At 42.1% G+C, this 12,857-nt stretch overlaps 1 protein-coding gene and 1 long non-coding RNA gene across 3 annotated transcripts; both read right to left on the minus strand.

Moving 5' to 3' along the window:
• Window positions 1-16: 16 nt before the first annotated feature.
• Window positions 17-706, minus strand: LOC129603379 (uncharacterized). 2 transcript variants are annotated; one of them, XR_008693173.1, is made up of 4 exons: window positions 645-706; window positions 516-555; window positions 210-249; window positions 17-107 (listed from the first exon to the last, which is right to left on the minus strand). It is a non-coding gene; the product is annotated as an uncharacterized LOC129603379 (long non-coding RNA). The 2 variants fall into 2 exon arrangements; XR_008693172.1 differs by having other exon boundaries at window positions 516-694.
• A 3,534-nt stretch (window positions 707-4,240) lies between these two features.
• dhx8 (DEAH (Asp-Glu-Ala-His) box polypeptide 8) lies at window positions 4,241-11,006 on the minus strand. The gene is made up of 23 exons (XM_029135503.3): window positions 10,821-11,006; window positions 10,448-10,533; window positions 10,289-10,361; window positions 10,095-10,186; window positions 9,853-9,959; window positions 9,329-9,697; window positions 9,089-9,233; window positions 8,711-8,917; window positions 8,470-8,557; window positions 8,231-8,328; window positions 7,975-8,122; window positions 7,343-7,524; window positions 7,001-7,195; window positions 6,718-6,903; window positions 6,438-6,648; window positions 6,165-6,346; window positions 5,935-6,075; window positions 5,655-5,810; window positions 5,412-5,549; window positions 5,126-5,254; window positions 4,836-5,032; window positions 4,573-4,752; window positions 4,241-4,491 (listed from the first exon to the last, which is right to left on the minus strand). The coding sequence occupies exons 1-23, from the start codon at window positions 10,927-10,929 to the stop codon at window positions 4,272-4,274; spliced, it is 3,639 nt and encodes a 1,212-aa protein (XP_028991336.1). The 5' UTR covers window positions 10,930-11,006; the 3' UTR covers window positions 4,241-4,271.
• Between the last annotated feature and the right edge of the window lie 1,851 nt (window positions 11,007-12,857).

The raw sequence follows: 12,857 nt of genomic DNA on the forward strand, positions 1-12,857 counted from the left end.
CTTTGAAAAAACAACCAATACATTACAAAGCAACTCACCTTTCTGGCTGAGTAAAGCACAGTACACAAGCACCATCCGCTGGTCAACCGAGGTACAACACCCAGCTCCTGCACAATAGAATTTAGACATTTCTTGTAACACACTACTAGGGCATATTTTTGAACACATACTGCGCCATATTTTTGGCAAAATTTAGACAACGTACTTACTTTTTTAATGCTTTAAACAGCAGCAGTCTCCATTCATCACCTGTTGGCACACAAACATTTACATTAGCCGAACAGCAGCAACACAATGGCCATCACTTTACAAAACATTAAGCTGTATGTCGTATTTTTCACGACACACTATACTATGGCATATTTTTGACGGCAGACTATATTTTTTAACACATACTATACTATATTTTTTGTAATACTATGCAATATTTGCAATGACAGACTATACTATGCCATATTTTTAATAGCATACTATTCTTTGGCATATTTTTGGCAAAATTTAGACAATGTACTTACTATTTTCATGCTTTAAACAGCAGCAGCCTCCATTCCTCACCTGTTGGCACACAAACACTTTATTTACATTAGCCGAACAGCAGCAACAAAACATTAAGCGGAACCCAAAACCATGAGCACAGTACAAACCTGTGATCTCCTTTCATTTTTGCAATTTTCTTGCCTTGAGAAGCCACTTCAAAGAGATGCCTATACTATGTGCCTATACTATGGCACATTTTTGAAGACACACTATACTATGGCATTTTTTTGATGGCACACTATAATATGGCTTATTTCTGAACACATACTATATATACTATGGCATGTTTTTTACGGCATACAATACTATGCCATATTTTTTTTGCACACTATACTTTGGCATATTTATTGTAACACACTATACTATGGCAAATTTCTTGTAACATACTATGGCATATTTTTGATGGCCCACTATACTATGGCATATTTCTGAACACATACTATATATACTATGGCATGTTTTTAAGGCATACAATGCTATGCCATATTTTTTCTATGGCATATTTTTTGTAACACACTATACTATGGCATATTTTTTGTAACATACTATGGCATATTTTTGACGGCATAACATACTATGGCATATTTTTTGTAACACTATTCTATGGGATATTTTTGACGGCATACAATACTATGGCATATTTTTTAAAGACACAACACTATAGCACATTTTTGACGACACACTATACTATGGCACATTTTGACAACACACTATGGCACATTTTTGAACACACACCATACTATGGCATTTTTTTGATGGCACACTATACTATGGCATTTTTCTGAACACATACTCTATATACTATGGCATGTTTTTTACGGCATACAATACTATGCCATATTTTTTTGTAACACTATATTATGGCCTTTTTTTTTTACCACACTATACTATGGCATATTTTTTGTAACACACTATACTATGGCATATTTATTGTAACACACTATACTATGGCATATTTTTTGTAACATACTTTGGCATAATTTTAAACACACTATATTATGGCACACTTTTGATGACACACTACTATGGCACATTTTTGATGACACACTATACTATGGCACATTTTTGATGACACACTATACTATGGCACATTTTTGACGACACACTACTATGGCACATTTTTGATGACACACTATACTATGGCACATTTTTGACATCACACTATACTATGTCACATTTTTGATGACACTATACTATGGCACATTTTTGACGACACACTATACTATGGCACATTTTTGAACACACACTATACTATGGCACATTTTTGACGACACTACTATGGCACATTTTTGACGACACACTATACTATGGCACATTTTTGAACACACACTATTGTATGGCATTATTTTGATGGCACACTATACTATGGCATTTTTCTGAACACATACTAAATATACTATGGCATATTTTTTACGGCATACAATACTATGACATATTTTTTTGTAACACTATATTATGGCTTTTTTTAGCACACTATACTATGGCATATTTTTGTAACACAATATACTATGGCATATTTATTGTAACACACTATACTATGGCATAATTGTGATGGCATAATATACTATGGCAAATTTTTGAACACATACTATGGCATATTTTTGAACACACACTATACTATGGCATTTTTTTGATGGCACACTATACTATGGCATTTTTCTGAACACATACTCTATATACTATGGCATGTTTTTTACGGCATACAATACTATGCCATATTTTTTGGTAACACTAATACTATTGTAATACTATGGCACACTTTTGATGGCGCACTATACTATGGCATATTTTTGACGGCATACTATACTTTGGCACATTTTTGAACACTATACTATGGCATATTTTGACAGCATACTATACTTTGGCACATTTTTGACGACACTATACTATGGCACATTTTTGATGACACTATACTATGGCATATTTTTGAACACACTATACTATGGCATATTTTTTCTAACACTATACCTTGGCATATTTTTGACGGCAGACTATACTTTGCCATATTTTTGAACACATACTATACTATACTGTGCAATATTTGTAAAGACAGACTATACTATGGCATATTTTTTACGGCAGACTATACTATGCATATTTTTTGTAATATACTATAATATGGCATATTTTTGAACACATACTATACTATGCCATATTTTTAATAGCATACTATTCTTTGGCATATTTTTGAAGACACACTATACTTTGGCATATTTTTGGCAAAATTTAGACAATGTACTTACTATTTTCATGCTTTAAACAGCAGCAGCCTCCATTCCTCACCTGTTGGCACACAAACACTTTATTTACATTAGCCGAACAGCAGCAACAAAACATTAAGCGGAACCCAAAACCATGAGCACAGTACAAACCTGTGATCTCCTTTCATTTTTGCAATTTTCTTGCCTTGAGAAGCCACTTCAAACAGATGCCTTTCATTTGACCTGATGAGGACACGAGCAAAATACACTATGACATACACTTCACACACACTTGCTTTCAATGTCTTATCAATACTCACTTCGACACCAGGAATGAAACGTCCCGAACATCGCTTGGTGTCAATCACAACATGAACAAACACACAAGTTCAGTCAACAACATAGAGAGCGAAACCAGTATATTAAAATGAACATTTTTGGAAAGAATGACCAATGTGTGTTTATTTAGTAGTCGCTTAAGAATCACAAAGCTTAGATTTCACCATCACAATAGCATACTACTAAAGATGTCCAACTCAAGCCCTCCTGCTCCACACAGCATCAACTTTAAGCTCTCAAGCACATTCCAACTCATGTAACCAATGTGAATGAGACCTTATTACTGTACGTCATTATTAAAGCATCCAAATACACGACATTAAGCGTCTTTTTCTGGCCAATCATTGTATTGTTTTATATTTAGTTTAGTAGTTTTTTTCTTTTATAGCTGTGCATGAATAAATGCTAACAACTACAAATGATTTGCGATACACTCAAAAACATTTCATCATTTCACAAAATGCAGCGAGCCAAGAACAGAAAACACTAAACCAACTTCTGAAATTACATCTAGTGCTATTCTTCTTTACATAGACTCCTCCAGGTACATTTGCATAAAATCTGGGATTTCGGTGCATGGTCAACTAATATTTTACAAAGAGCAAATATGTTCACCAGGTAAAGTCTTTCACAAACAGTAAACCTAAAACATTTGATGCATTTTTAAAAAAAGGTACATGTACCAATTTTAATATGTTTTGCTCACTGCATTTAGTCAACTGATGAAAATAAAGTACAAGACTGGCATTTTTGAAAGATTTTAATTCAAAGAATTTTCTTAGACCTGCTTAACGATTGATTGATTTTTTTCTTTTATTTATGAAAGTTTTATTTACAATCCAACAAGCTCCCAAAAATGTAGCTTTATACTAAAGAACCTGTTGTCAGAAAGCTGCAGACACTAAGTAATTTGTAACGGTACAAAACCTATCAAACATTTACATTGTTCCATCTTCACCATTTGTCTAGTGGATACTGGGAAAAAAAGGTCCCATGTCAGTCAGGTCCTTATTTAGACTGTTTATTCCAAACACAGCATCCAGAGTTTGAGAGACCCCAAAAACCTCTGTCTCAAAACACAGATGTGGATGTGTTTCTGAATCGAATGCTATAAAAACTACAGTGCTTAGTTGACCCTCAGGCAACGTGTACTGCGAGTACAAATACCAGAACGGGCAGTAAGGATTTGTCCCATCAGCGGCGTCTGAAGGCACGAGAGATTCTCCAAGCGTTGGGTTCCTCGTAACGGTTGTACAGAGGCTCGAGGCGTTGCTGTTTCTTCTGCTTGCTGAGGCGAGTGGGGTCAGACACTTTGAAGAAGGCTGGTGCAAACTCCACCAGCCAGCGAGGGTCAATGGTGGTCACCTCACGCATGTACTCTTTGGTGGTCAGCACCAGCTCATGGTACACAACCCTGTTTAAACAAAACATGACAAGTCAGAGGATTGAACACTTATGCTATGCTATATTATAGGACCTAAAGTCTAAACTGTACCATTCAGGCTGCCGGTTGAACAGAGCACTGGACGGGTGAATGTAAACCACTTGCTGGTCGATAAGGGTTCTGTAGCCCTCCTGAGGATCCTTCTTGGCCGCATTCCTGAAGAAGCCACTGCAGATGGCTTTTTGCACTCGCACTGTGGCTTTGCCACACGATACCACATCCAGTTTATGTCTGAGCAAAACACAGCAGAAATTAGTTCGAATTAACATTTTAAGAACCTGTCACCTTTCACTGCTGGTGTGACTTCAGCGTACCTGTCCATGATGCCCAGCATCTGTTTGCGGATGTCCTGAGCTCTCCGAAGGGACCGAGCCTGGATGAAGTTCTCATAACACCAGGGGTTGGAGAACTTGTTGTTCTTCCAGGAGTTGTAGACGGCCAGCAGAGTCAGGTGATCTCCCTCAGGCTGGTGAAACTTTGCCTTTTTCTGGTCGGCCAAAGCTTGCTTATCCTTTTGAATGAAGAAGACAAAAACATAGTGAGTAAATACAAGGTTTTAGCAATTAACAGGACATGTGACTTGGCAGTCAACAGCTGAACAGACCTTGGGCCTATAAAAGACGTTCTGCACAGACAGCATAGACACAATGGTGAGCATTTCTTCACTGCAGCCCAGATGCACGGACATGATCAGCATCTTACACAGCATCGGCTCCAAAGGGAACTCGGCCATCTGGGAGACAGATGTGCAGAAGATGACAAATGATTGGTGGAATGTGAGAGGACAAAAAGAAAGCAAAGAAATGGCACAAAAACCTTCTGTAACTTGACATCGTCTCATCTATCTGTTTGCCCCAAGACAGGTTTACATACGTCAAAGCATTTCTTACCCTTCTGCCAAGCCGTGTTAGTAAGCCTTCATCATCCAGAGCACCCAGAGTGTACAGCTGCTCCATGGCTGTGATCAGGGTCTCCATTGGAGGTGCATCCATGAAGTCAAAAGACAGGAGATCGTTGATGCCCATTGCCTGGTGAAAGAAATGCAAACATGAGAAAATAGATAGATCTGGAGAATGCAAAACTCAAATTGCCTCTGAAAGAATCTCTTATTGTAGCTGCACATGAAACTTTACCTTCAGCGAGAGCACTGTGCTGGCCAAATTGGTTCTCTGGATCTCGGGTACGTTGGTCGTCAGCATCTCGTCTCTGTAGGCTCTCTCGGTGTAGAGCCTGTAACACTTCCCTGGCCCCGTCCTTCCGGCTCGACCTGCTCTCTGCTTGGCCTGAGCCTGATTTTCAAAAGGTGAAACTAATCAGATCTTGAAACCTTTAAACAACTTGCAAAGATTTTGACCTCTTTAGTTGTCTGCCTGGTAAAAAAAACCAAAAAAAAAAACAACATAAATCTTGTACCTGTGAGATTGGAGTCACCACCAGTTGGTCGATACCAGTCTTGGAGTTGTAAACTTTTTGCTTCACAAACCCGGGGTCCACCACATAGTAGATTCCATCAATCGTCAGAGACGTTTCAGCAATGTTTGTAGCAATCACGACCTACGGTAAAGAAAAGAGGGCATTTAGGTTCATCTACACCCTTAGTTTAGTGCTGTATTATTAAAGGAATCACTGTAGACTGTTCGCACCTTCCTGCTGCCTGGAGGCGCAGGGTCAAAGATCCTTGTCTGCATCTCACTGGGCAGGGCAGAATAAACGGGCAGAATAATGAGTTCAGGAACATCAGGCCCCAGGGACTTCATTCTCTCATACAGGATCTCACAGGCGGTGTCAATCTCTTCCTGCCCAGTCAGAAACACCAGGATGTCACCTGAACGGGGAGGAGACAGCCTGTTCACAAAACAGTGTTGGAACTAATATGAAAACCTTGAACATGGGTTTTCAAGGTTCAGAAATCCCACCTGGAGGTTCGGTCAGATGGATCTGCATGACTGTGATGAGGCTGGCGTCGAGGTAGTCCGTCTCAGGCTCTTTGGTGTAAAGAACCTCTACAGGATATGTTCTTCCAGGGATAGTGAAAATGGGTGCCTCGTAGAAATACTGGGAGAACTTCACGGCGTCAAGCGTAGCTGACGTTACAATCAGCTTCATATCTGTGCGTTTCTGTACGGTCTGAAAGACAAACGTTACTCAGCATCTACTTACTTTTCCACCGTGACGTCATAAGCTCTTAATACTCACCTTCTTGAGCAAACCAAAGAGAACGTCTGTGTGGATCGTCCTCTCGTGGGCTTCGTCCAGCATGATGATGGCATACTGGCCCAGTTCAGAGTCGATTAAACATTCTCTCAGCAGCATACCGTCAGTCATGTACTTGATCACGGTCTCTGGGCTCGTGCAGTCCTCAAAACGAATGGTGTAACCGACCTGGAACAGAAAATAATAATTAAGAATAATTTAGCTGATAAACAAATATTGCTGATGTGCCTTTAATATTTCATTATCACATTGCTAGTGTTCTCACCTCTTGTCCCAGACAACAACCATACTCCTCAGAGACTCTCTTGGCCACCGACATGGCAGCCACACGACGGGGTTGCGTACAACCGATCTTCCCCCTGGTGGTGTAGCCTGCCTCTGCCAGGTACTGAGTGATCTGAGTAGTCTTACCAGACCCCGTCTCTCCAATCACAATCAAAATCTGGTTATCGTGAACAGCCTGTGAGATAAATAAAAAGTTAAGTTAACACAAGGCAAAGGTTGGCATTCTAGGGCGTCTTTGCTTGGACAGGACTAAGTGATGTATCCAGGTACATCTCACAGCTCTTATACCCTTAGAGGAGTGTTGTATTAAAGTGTGACTCACCTGAATGAGTTGCTCCTTGAGCTTGTAGATGGGCAGGCTCTCTCTCTGCTCCAGAATAGAGAGCTGGGTCTTCTTTCCATACGAGGCCTTGTTGCCCCCAAACGCATGCTTCTTCCACTCTGGGATGTCGTTGGGCATCATGCCAATGCCTCTCATGTTGGCTGCAATCTGCCTGCCGTCAGCTGTGAAGTAACATAATCAAAGTGTATCTATTCTTAATGGCACCATTAAAAGCTCATCACTTCAATTACCAATAGCCAGACATGCATGTGAATGACACGACAGTGACCACTCTTCTCTAAATGTCTAGACCACCTGGGGCCACATAGGGCACACGCGATAAGAGGCAAAATAAACCCATCCGCCCAGACGGGTAGCTGCAGGAAGCAAGATAACCATTGCTTGGCCTGGCGTGCCTGAGGGCAGGCGTGTGCCAGCGTGGAGGAAGTGCTGTGTCTCGCTAAAACCGGACCATGACATTGATAAATTTGGAGTTACACAAAAGCTTCATGCCATGTCCAAAGAATTAATGACCAATAGGTTATTTTGAGATGTTCTCCTGTCTACACTCTGATTGCGTTAACATCTGTATCTTGGAAATGACTACATGTGTACATCCAGTGGGTTCTAACCGTCTGGCAGCGGGTCCACCCAGTGTTTATTCAGCCCCATTGGGATGGAGTCCATCTCTGCCTCTCGTGCAGCTTGCTTCACCTCTCGTCGCTCCTTAGCGAGGGCGCTCTGCATCATGGCGGCCTGGGACAGCGAGCCATCTGGATTCTACAGAAGGTCAACAAATGGCACAGAGGTCGCGTAAACTGCCAACGTGAAGATGTATTTGCTCAATAGGAAGCTACCCATTGTAATACAGTTTGAGGCATACTGTACCTTGACAATCTTGACGGGGCTCATGTCCATGCTTTGTTTAGTATGTCCCCTCAGAAATGGGGGCTCCTCTTCAACTAGTTCAATTTCTAAGTCCTCATCTGAATCACATTGAGACATTTTAATTTACAAGTTTAGGAAAGAACCAAACACTAGAACCGTGAGAGTTACGTGTTACAAAACCACGCTGAAAAACAAAACTATTAGTGGTTGCACAATGTAAAGATAAAACAACGCCTTACCTTCTTCATCGTCAACTTTAGGAAGTATTCCTGTCTCGTCATCAAAATCCGGGAACTCTTCTTTGGATAAGACGTTGGCAGCAATCATCTGAGGACAGACAAATGATTTGAATATATATTAAAAAAAATATTGATATAAATATATATTAAAAAAGAGACAGAGAGAGACACACACACATAACCAGATACAGTAACATCCACTAGAGCTTTGAACTGTGCGCAGGAATTCCTGAAAGCCCACCTGTTTTATCTCCCACTTCTCTGGGTCAGATATCTTGGTGAGCCTCTTGCGCTCCAGGGTGTCGTCCTGATCGAGCTCAGGGGCGTGGCCGAGATTCAGGTTGCTTGGCCGGTCGGGGTTCCTCATGGAGATCTCCTCACCTCCATCAGGGCCAACGTTCCTTCTCCTGTTGGGGTTCAGATCCTCACCTGTCTCCTGGTCTACATCCTGGAAAATAAATACAGTCGAAATGGAAACATTTTAAGTTAAAATAACAAAAAAACATAGTCAACCATCTTTAGAATAGATGAAATATGGCTACATCATTATTTTACATTTACATAATATTATTACATTATACAGAAACCTTTTTTAGACACCAGCGTAATGTTTTCTTACCTTCATGCTGAGGCTGGTCTTGGAGCCAGTGAACGAGAGCACCTTGACTTTGACTCTTTGACCTTTGCTGACAACATCAGCCACGTTGGCCACACGTCCCTCTCTGCGCAACTCAGAAATGTGGACCAAACCCTCCCATCGTTTCCTGAAAATCACACTAAGTTTGAGTTTGATGTACAAACTAACAATGTATTCAAAAAGAAATGAGAAGTTCCAGTAATCTGTGGACTTCCAACTCACCTCAATCCTTCCAGCTGAACAAAGCATCCAAACTGCATGATGCTGGTGACTTTGCCATTGTATATGTCACCAACTGAAGGCTCCTCCGGTGGAGGCCGGTCCACATGTTTGTCCTTCCAGCGGTCAGAGTCTCTGTCTTGGTCTTTTCTAGGGCTAGGTGAGCGGTCAGTCCACCGAGAGGATTTGTCTCTTCTTTTGCCACGATCTCGCTCTCTGTCCCTGTGACGATCGCGGTCTCTGGAACGAGATCTGGATCTGGAGCGTGATCGAGAACGGTGTCTCCTTTTCCTGTCCTTCTCCCGATCTCTTTCACGGTGTCTGTCTCTTTCTCTGCTTCTGCTTCGACTGTGATGTCTGCTCTTTTCTGACCTGCAATAGGGTGAGACAACAGACTTAAGAACAATAATGTGCATGTGGTAATTATTAGTTTTGCTTCCCTATAACTATCAAAGCAAATGTTGCTTAAGTTTCATCTGCGTGAGGCAGGGAACTAAATAGGACCATAGACACAACAGTTGTCTTACCTGCTCTTGCTGCCTTTGGACTCTGTCCCACTGACACTGGGCATAAACATTTCAAGCTCCTTCATTGCATCAGCTGCGACTTTAACATCATCTTCATCTAAGAGCCTCTGAGAAGTATAACAAAACAGCATTAACAAGTGCAGTTAGTCAAGAGTTCTTATGTTTTTGTTGTACACATTGCTCAAGTCGTAATGCCTTTTCTGTGTGGTCTAAACAAGTTCAATCAGTTCTAAGCGACAAACCTTTGGTGCTGGATCATTTGCTCTACACAGTGCAGGAAACATCTCCTTCAACTTTTCCTTTTCTGACTTTGGTTTGACCAAACCTTCAGAGGCTGTAAACAGACACGTGTGTTATAATCTAGTTAACGGAGGTACAGTAGAGGTAGAAGAATTTGATGATAAAAAACAAAACAGTAGTAACTAGTTTACTTTACCTTTGCTTGTAGACGCCTTAGACGCAGGTCGCATAGTCTGAATGAGCCTGAGCAAATTACCAATGAGGGAATCCTGTAGAAAACAGAGGAAGGAAAATTTAAGACGTGGAAACAACGTTAGCTTAGCTCTATGAATGCAGCGTTCGAGCTTTAACTTACAGTGAATTCGGCTCCATTTTGGAGCAGAACAGCCTTGAATGCATCGAACGTCGGTTGTTTTTCAGCGAGGTTGATGACAAATTCAGCTGCGGGACAATAAAGCATGAATTATAGTATTAGCCAACCGAAGTTACGTTGGGGCAACGTTGCTATCACACAAGACAAGCAGCGTTAGGGTACTTTATAAAACTTACTAGATTCAAATTAATACAACCAATGTGCAGTGCATAATACATTTTATAATATCCAAATAAATTTAAAAATATTAAATATCATTGACGGTATCGAAATAAACACCTGACTGGCTAGGTTAGGTTAGCATACGCTAGCTAGTTAGCTCTGCTGTTTCGGCAACAGGCGCTAAAATACTCACCTAAATCTTTATCGCTTATTCCCAGATGGTTGTCGAGCTCCGTGCAGACCTTAGACACCAAAGACAAATACTCAAGCTGCGATAACTCGTCGATTCCACCCTCGGCCATTCTCCACGAGTCTTGAGTTTGTTCAGACACAGTAAAAATCAGCAGACATCTTGGATGTGGACTCCGCTTCCGCCGCTTACCGGAAGTGCGCATCGAGGACACGTTCTACCCTCACGCGCCACACGATGGCGCTGCAACACTTGGAAATAACTACGTCGTGTTTCACAGTGCAACAATAAGGAAAATAATACAAAGCGTGGATGAAAAATGAGCTGTCATAGCGTCACTTCTGCGAAGAGAAACAAAGACACAGGAATTCATGTTGAAAATTATTATATTGAAAAGCAGATGTTAAAATGAACTCCAGGAGCTCGTCTGTCGTCTAACCTGGAATCCCCCCACATAGATCTGACAGAGCGTTTTCTCTGCCTCACGCTCCTGACCTCTGCGCTGAATTGAAAATGGCTTGTATAAATCTTTTATGCACATTTCCAGCAGATGTTGGCAACGTGCATGTTTGGTGTCTTCTGCCAGATGCAGCCGAGTCCAAATACATGCACGGTTTAAGTCTTTTAATAGTTTATGTTTGAGGTTTCGTGGGCCCAGATAACATCTCTCCTCGTGCACTTGGCTTCGCTGACTATGGAATCTCATACAGGGCAATTACATATTTAGTGCCAGCGATGCATTAAAGATAATGTAGCATATATTATTTATTTTGGGACGTGCACCAAAAGCTTCTAAAAAGCGGGTGTAAAGCATCTTAGTTTGCTGTAGCAGCTTATCGCCGTCAGAGTAGAAAAAAAGGTTCAATTTGCAGTGTATTTAGGTTTAATAAGCGTGAGTCTCGCTTACAGTGACACTAAACAGTGTCGAGCATTAACAAGCATTATTTCCAAGTGACATGACACATATGTGAACTCTGGCGTCTATAAATCCGAACCACTTAACTCAGACTTTCGCCCTGTTTCTATCTTGGCTCGGCCGCTCAGCGTCCCCGCACGCGGTCACAATTTATGATTTGGGTGCTCACTAACTCACAAAGTGTTTTACTAAGGGAGAAGTGCAAAGCTGTAGATCACCACGGCACCTTGTTTCACTGTGTGTGACTGCCGGGGTCATTGTGGTGTATTGTATGAGACGTATGGTGTTTATGTTGGGATCTTATGTTAGAACGTGGGGCATGAGAGACATCCTCTTGTCCCAGGATGACACACGCACACACACACACACACACACACACACACACACACACACACACACAATATGTGTGATTGGTAAACATCTCTGCTGCATCGAGAGGCTCCGTTCTCCCAAGCATTAGCATTAGTGGGTTCATTTAAGCTGTGCACACCTTCAACTTCATCCAATTTACTAAACATGCCTCTATCTCTGCTGCGTTTCCAGTGTTTCCGGCGGCGGGGCTGTCTGAGGGCAGATCTCTGGCTCTGCCGTCCTCACCTGACCTCATTCCAGCGGAGGCAGGGATATGTATGGGCAGAGGGAGGCGGGGGAGCCACAGTTACATAAGAGGCCTCTAATGTATACAGAGCGTGCTGCATGGACGTGGCTGCTCCTTTAAGAGTTGATACATGATTTCTATGGTTACTGGGCACGACACAAAAGAGGACACAACGAGTAAACAGTGCATGTTAGAGTCTTTACACAGAGGGGGATGGGTGGTGGTGGTGGTGGGGGGAGGTGGGGGGGCAGCATGCCGGCCCGTCTCTCGGGACTCAATGCTTGGATTTGCATTCTTCTGCTCCACTGTCCGGGTACACAGCGAGACTAAATTAGTGCTGCAGAGCGTCGTGTACGGCACAGCCTGTGCTCCGTGCGGCTGCGAGCTCTGCACGCGTGGGGGGTGGGGGGTGGGGGGTGGGTGGAAGGCGCTCGCTGCACCCGGCCGCTGAGAGTCAAGCTTTTACTACAACTGACAGCACAGCTGGCTGCAGCGTTGTCCTGCTGCTGAGTGGAAAATTCCTGCT

The sequence above is a fragment of the Betta splendens genome, chromosome 19 (genome assembly GCF_900634795.4).
Source record: "Betta splendens chromosome 19, fBetSpl5.4, whole genome shotgun sequence".
NCBI classification, from domain to species: Eukaryota; Metazoa; Chordata; class Actinopteri; order Anabantiformes; family Osphronemidae; genus Betta; species Betta splendens.

Coding starts and splice junctions, on each gene's coding strand:
- dhx8 (XM_029135503.3), bottom strand. CDS start 10,929: ATGGCCGAGGGTGGAATCGACGAGTTATCGCAGCTTGAGTATTTGTCT. Junction 8,918..9,088: donor AGACCAGCCTCAGCATGAAG/GTAAGAAAACAT, acceptor TTTATTTTCCAG/GATGTAGACCAGGAGACAGG. Junction 6,904..7,000: donor GTTGTTGTCTGGGACAAGAG/GTGAGAACACTA, acceptor TTTCTGTTCCAG/GTCGGTTACACCATTCGTTT.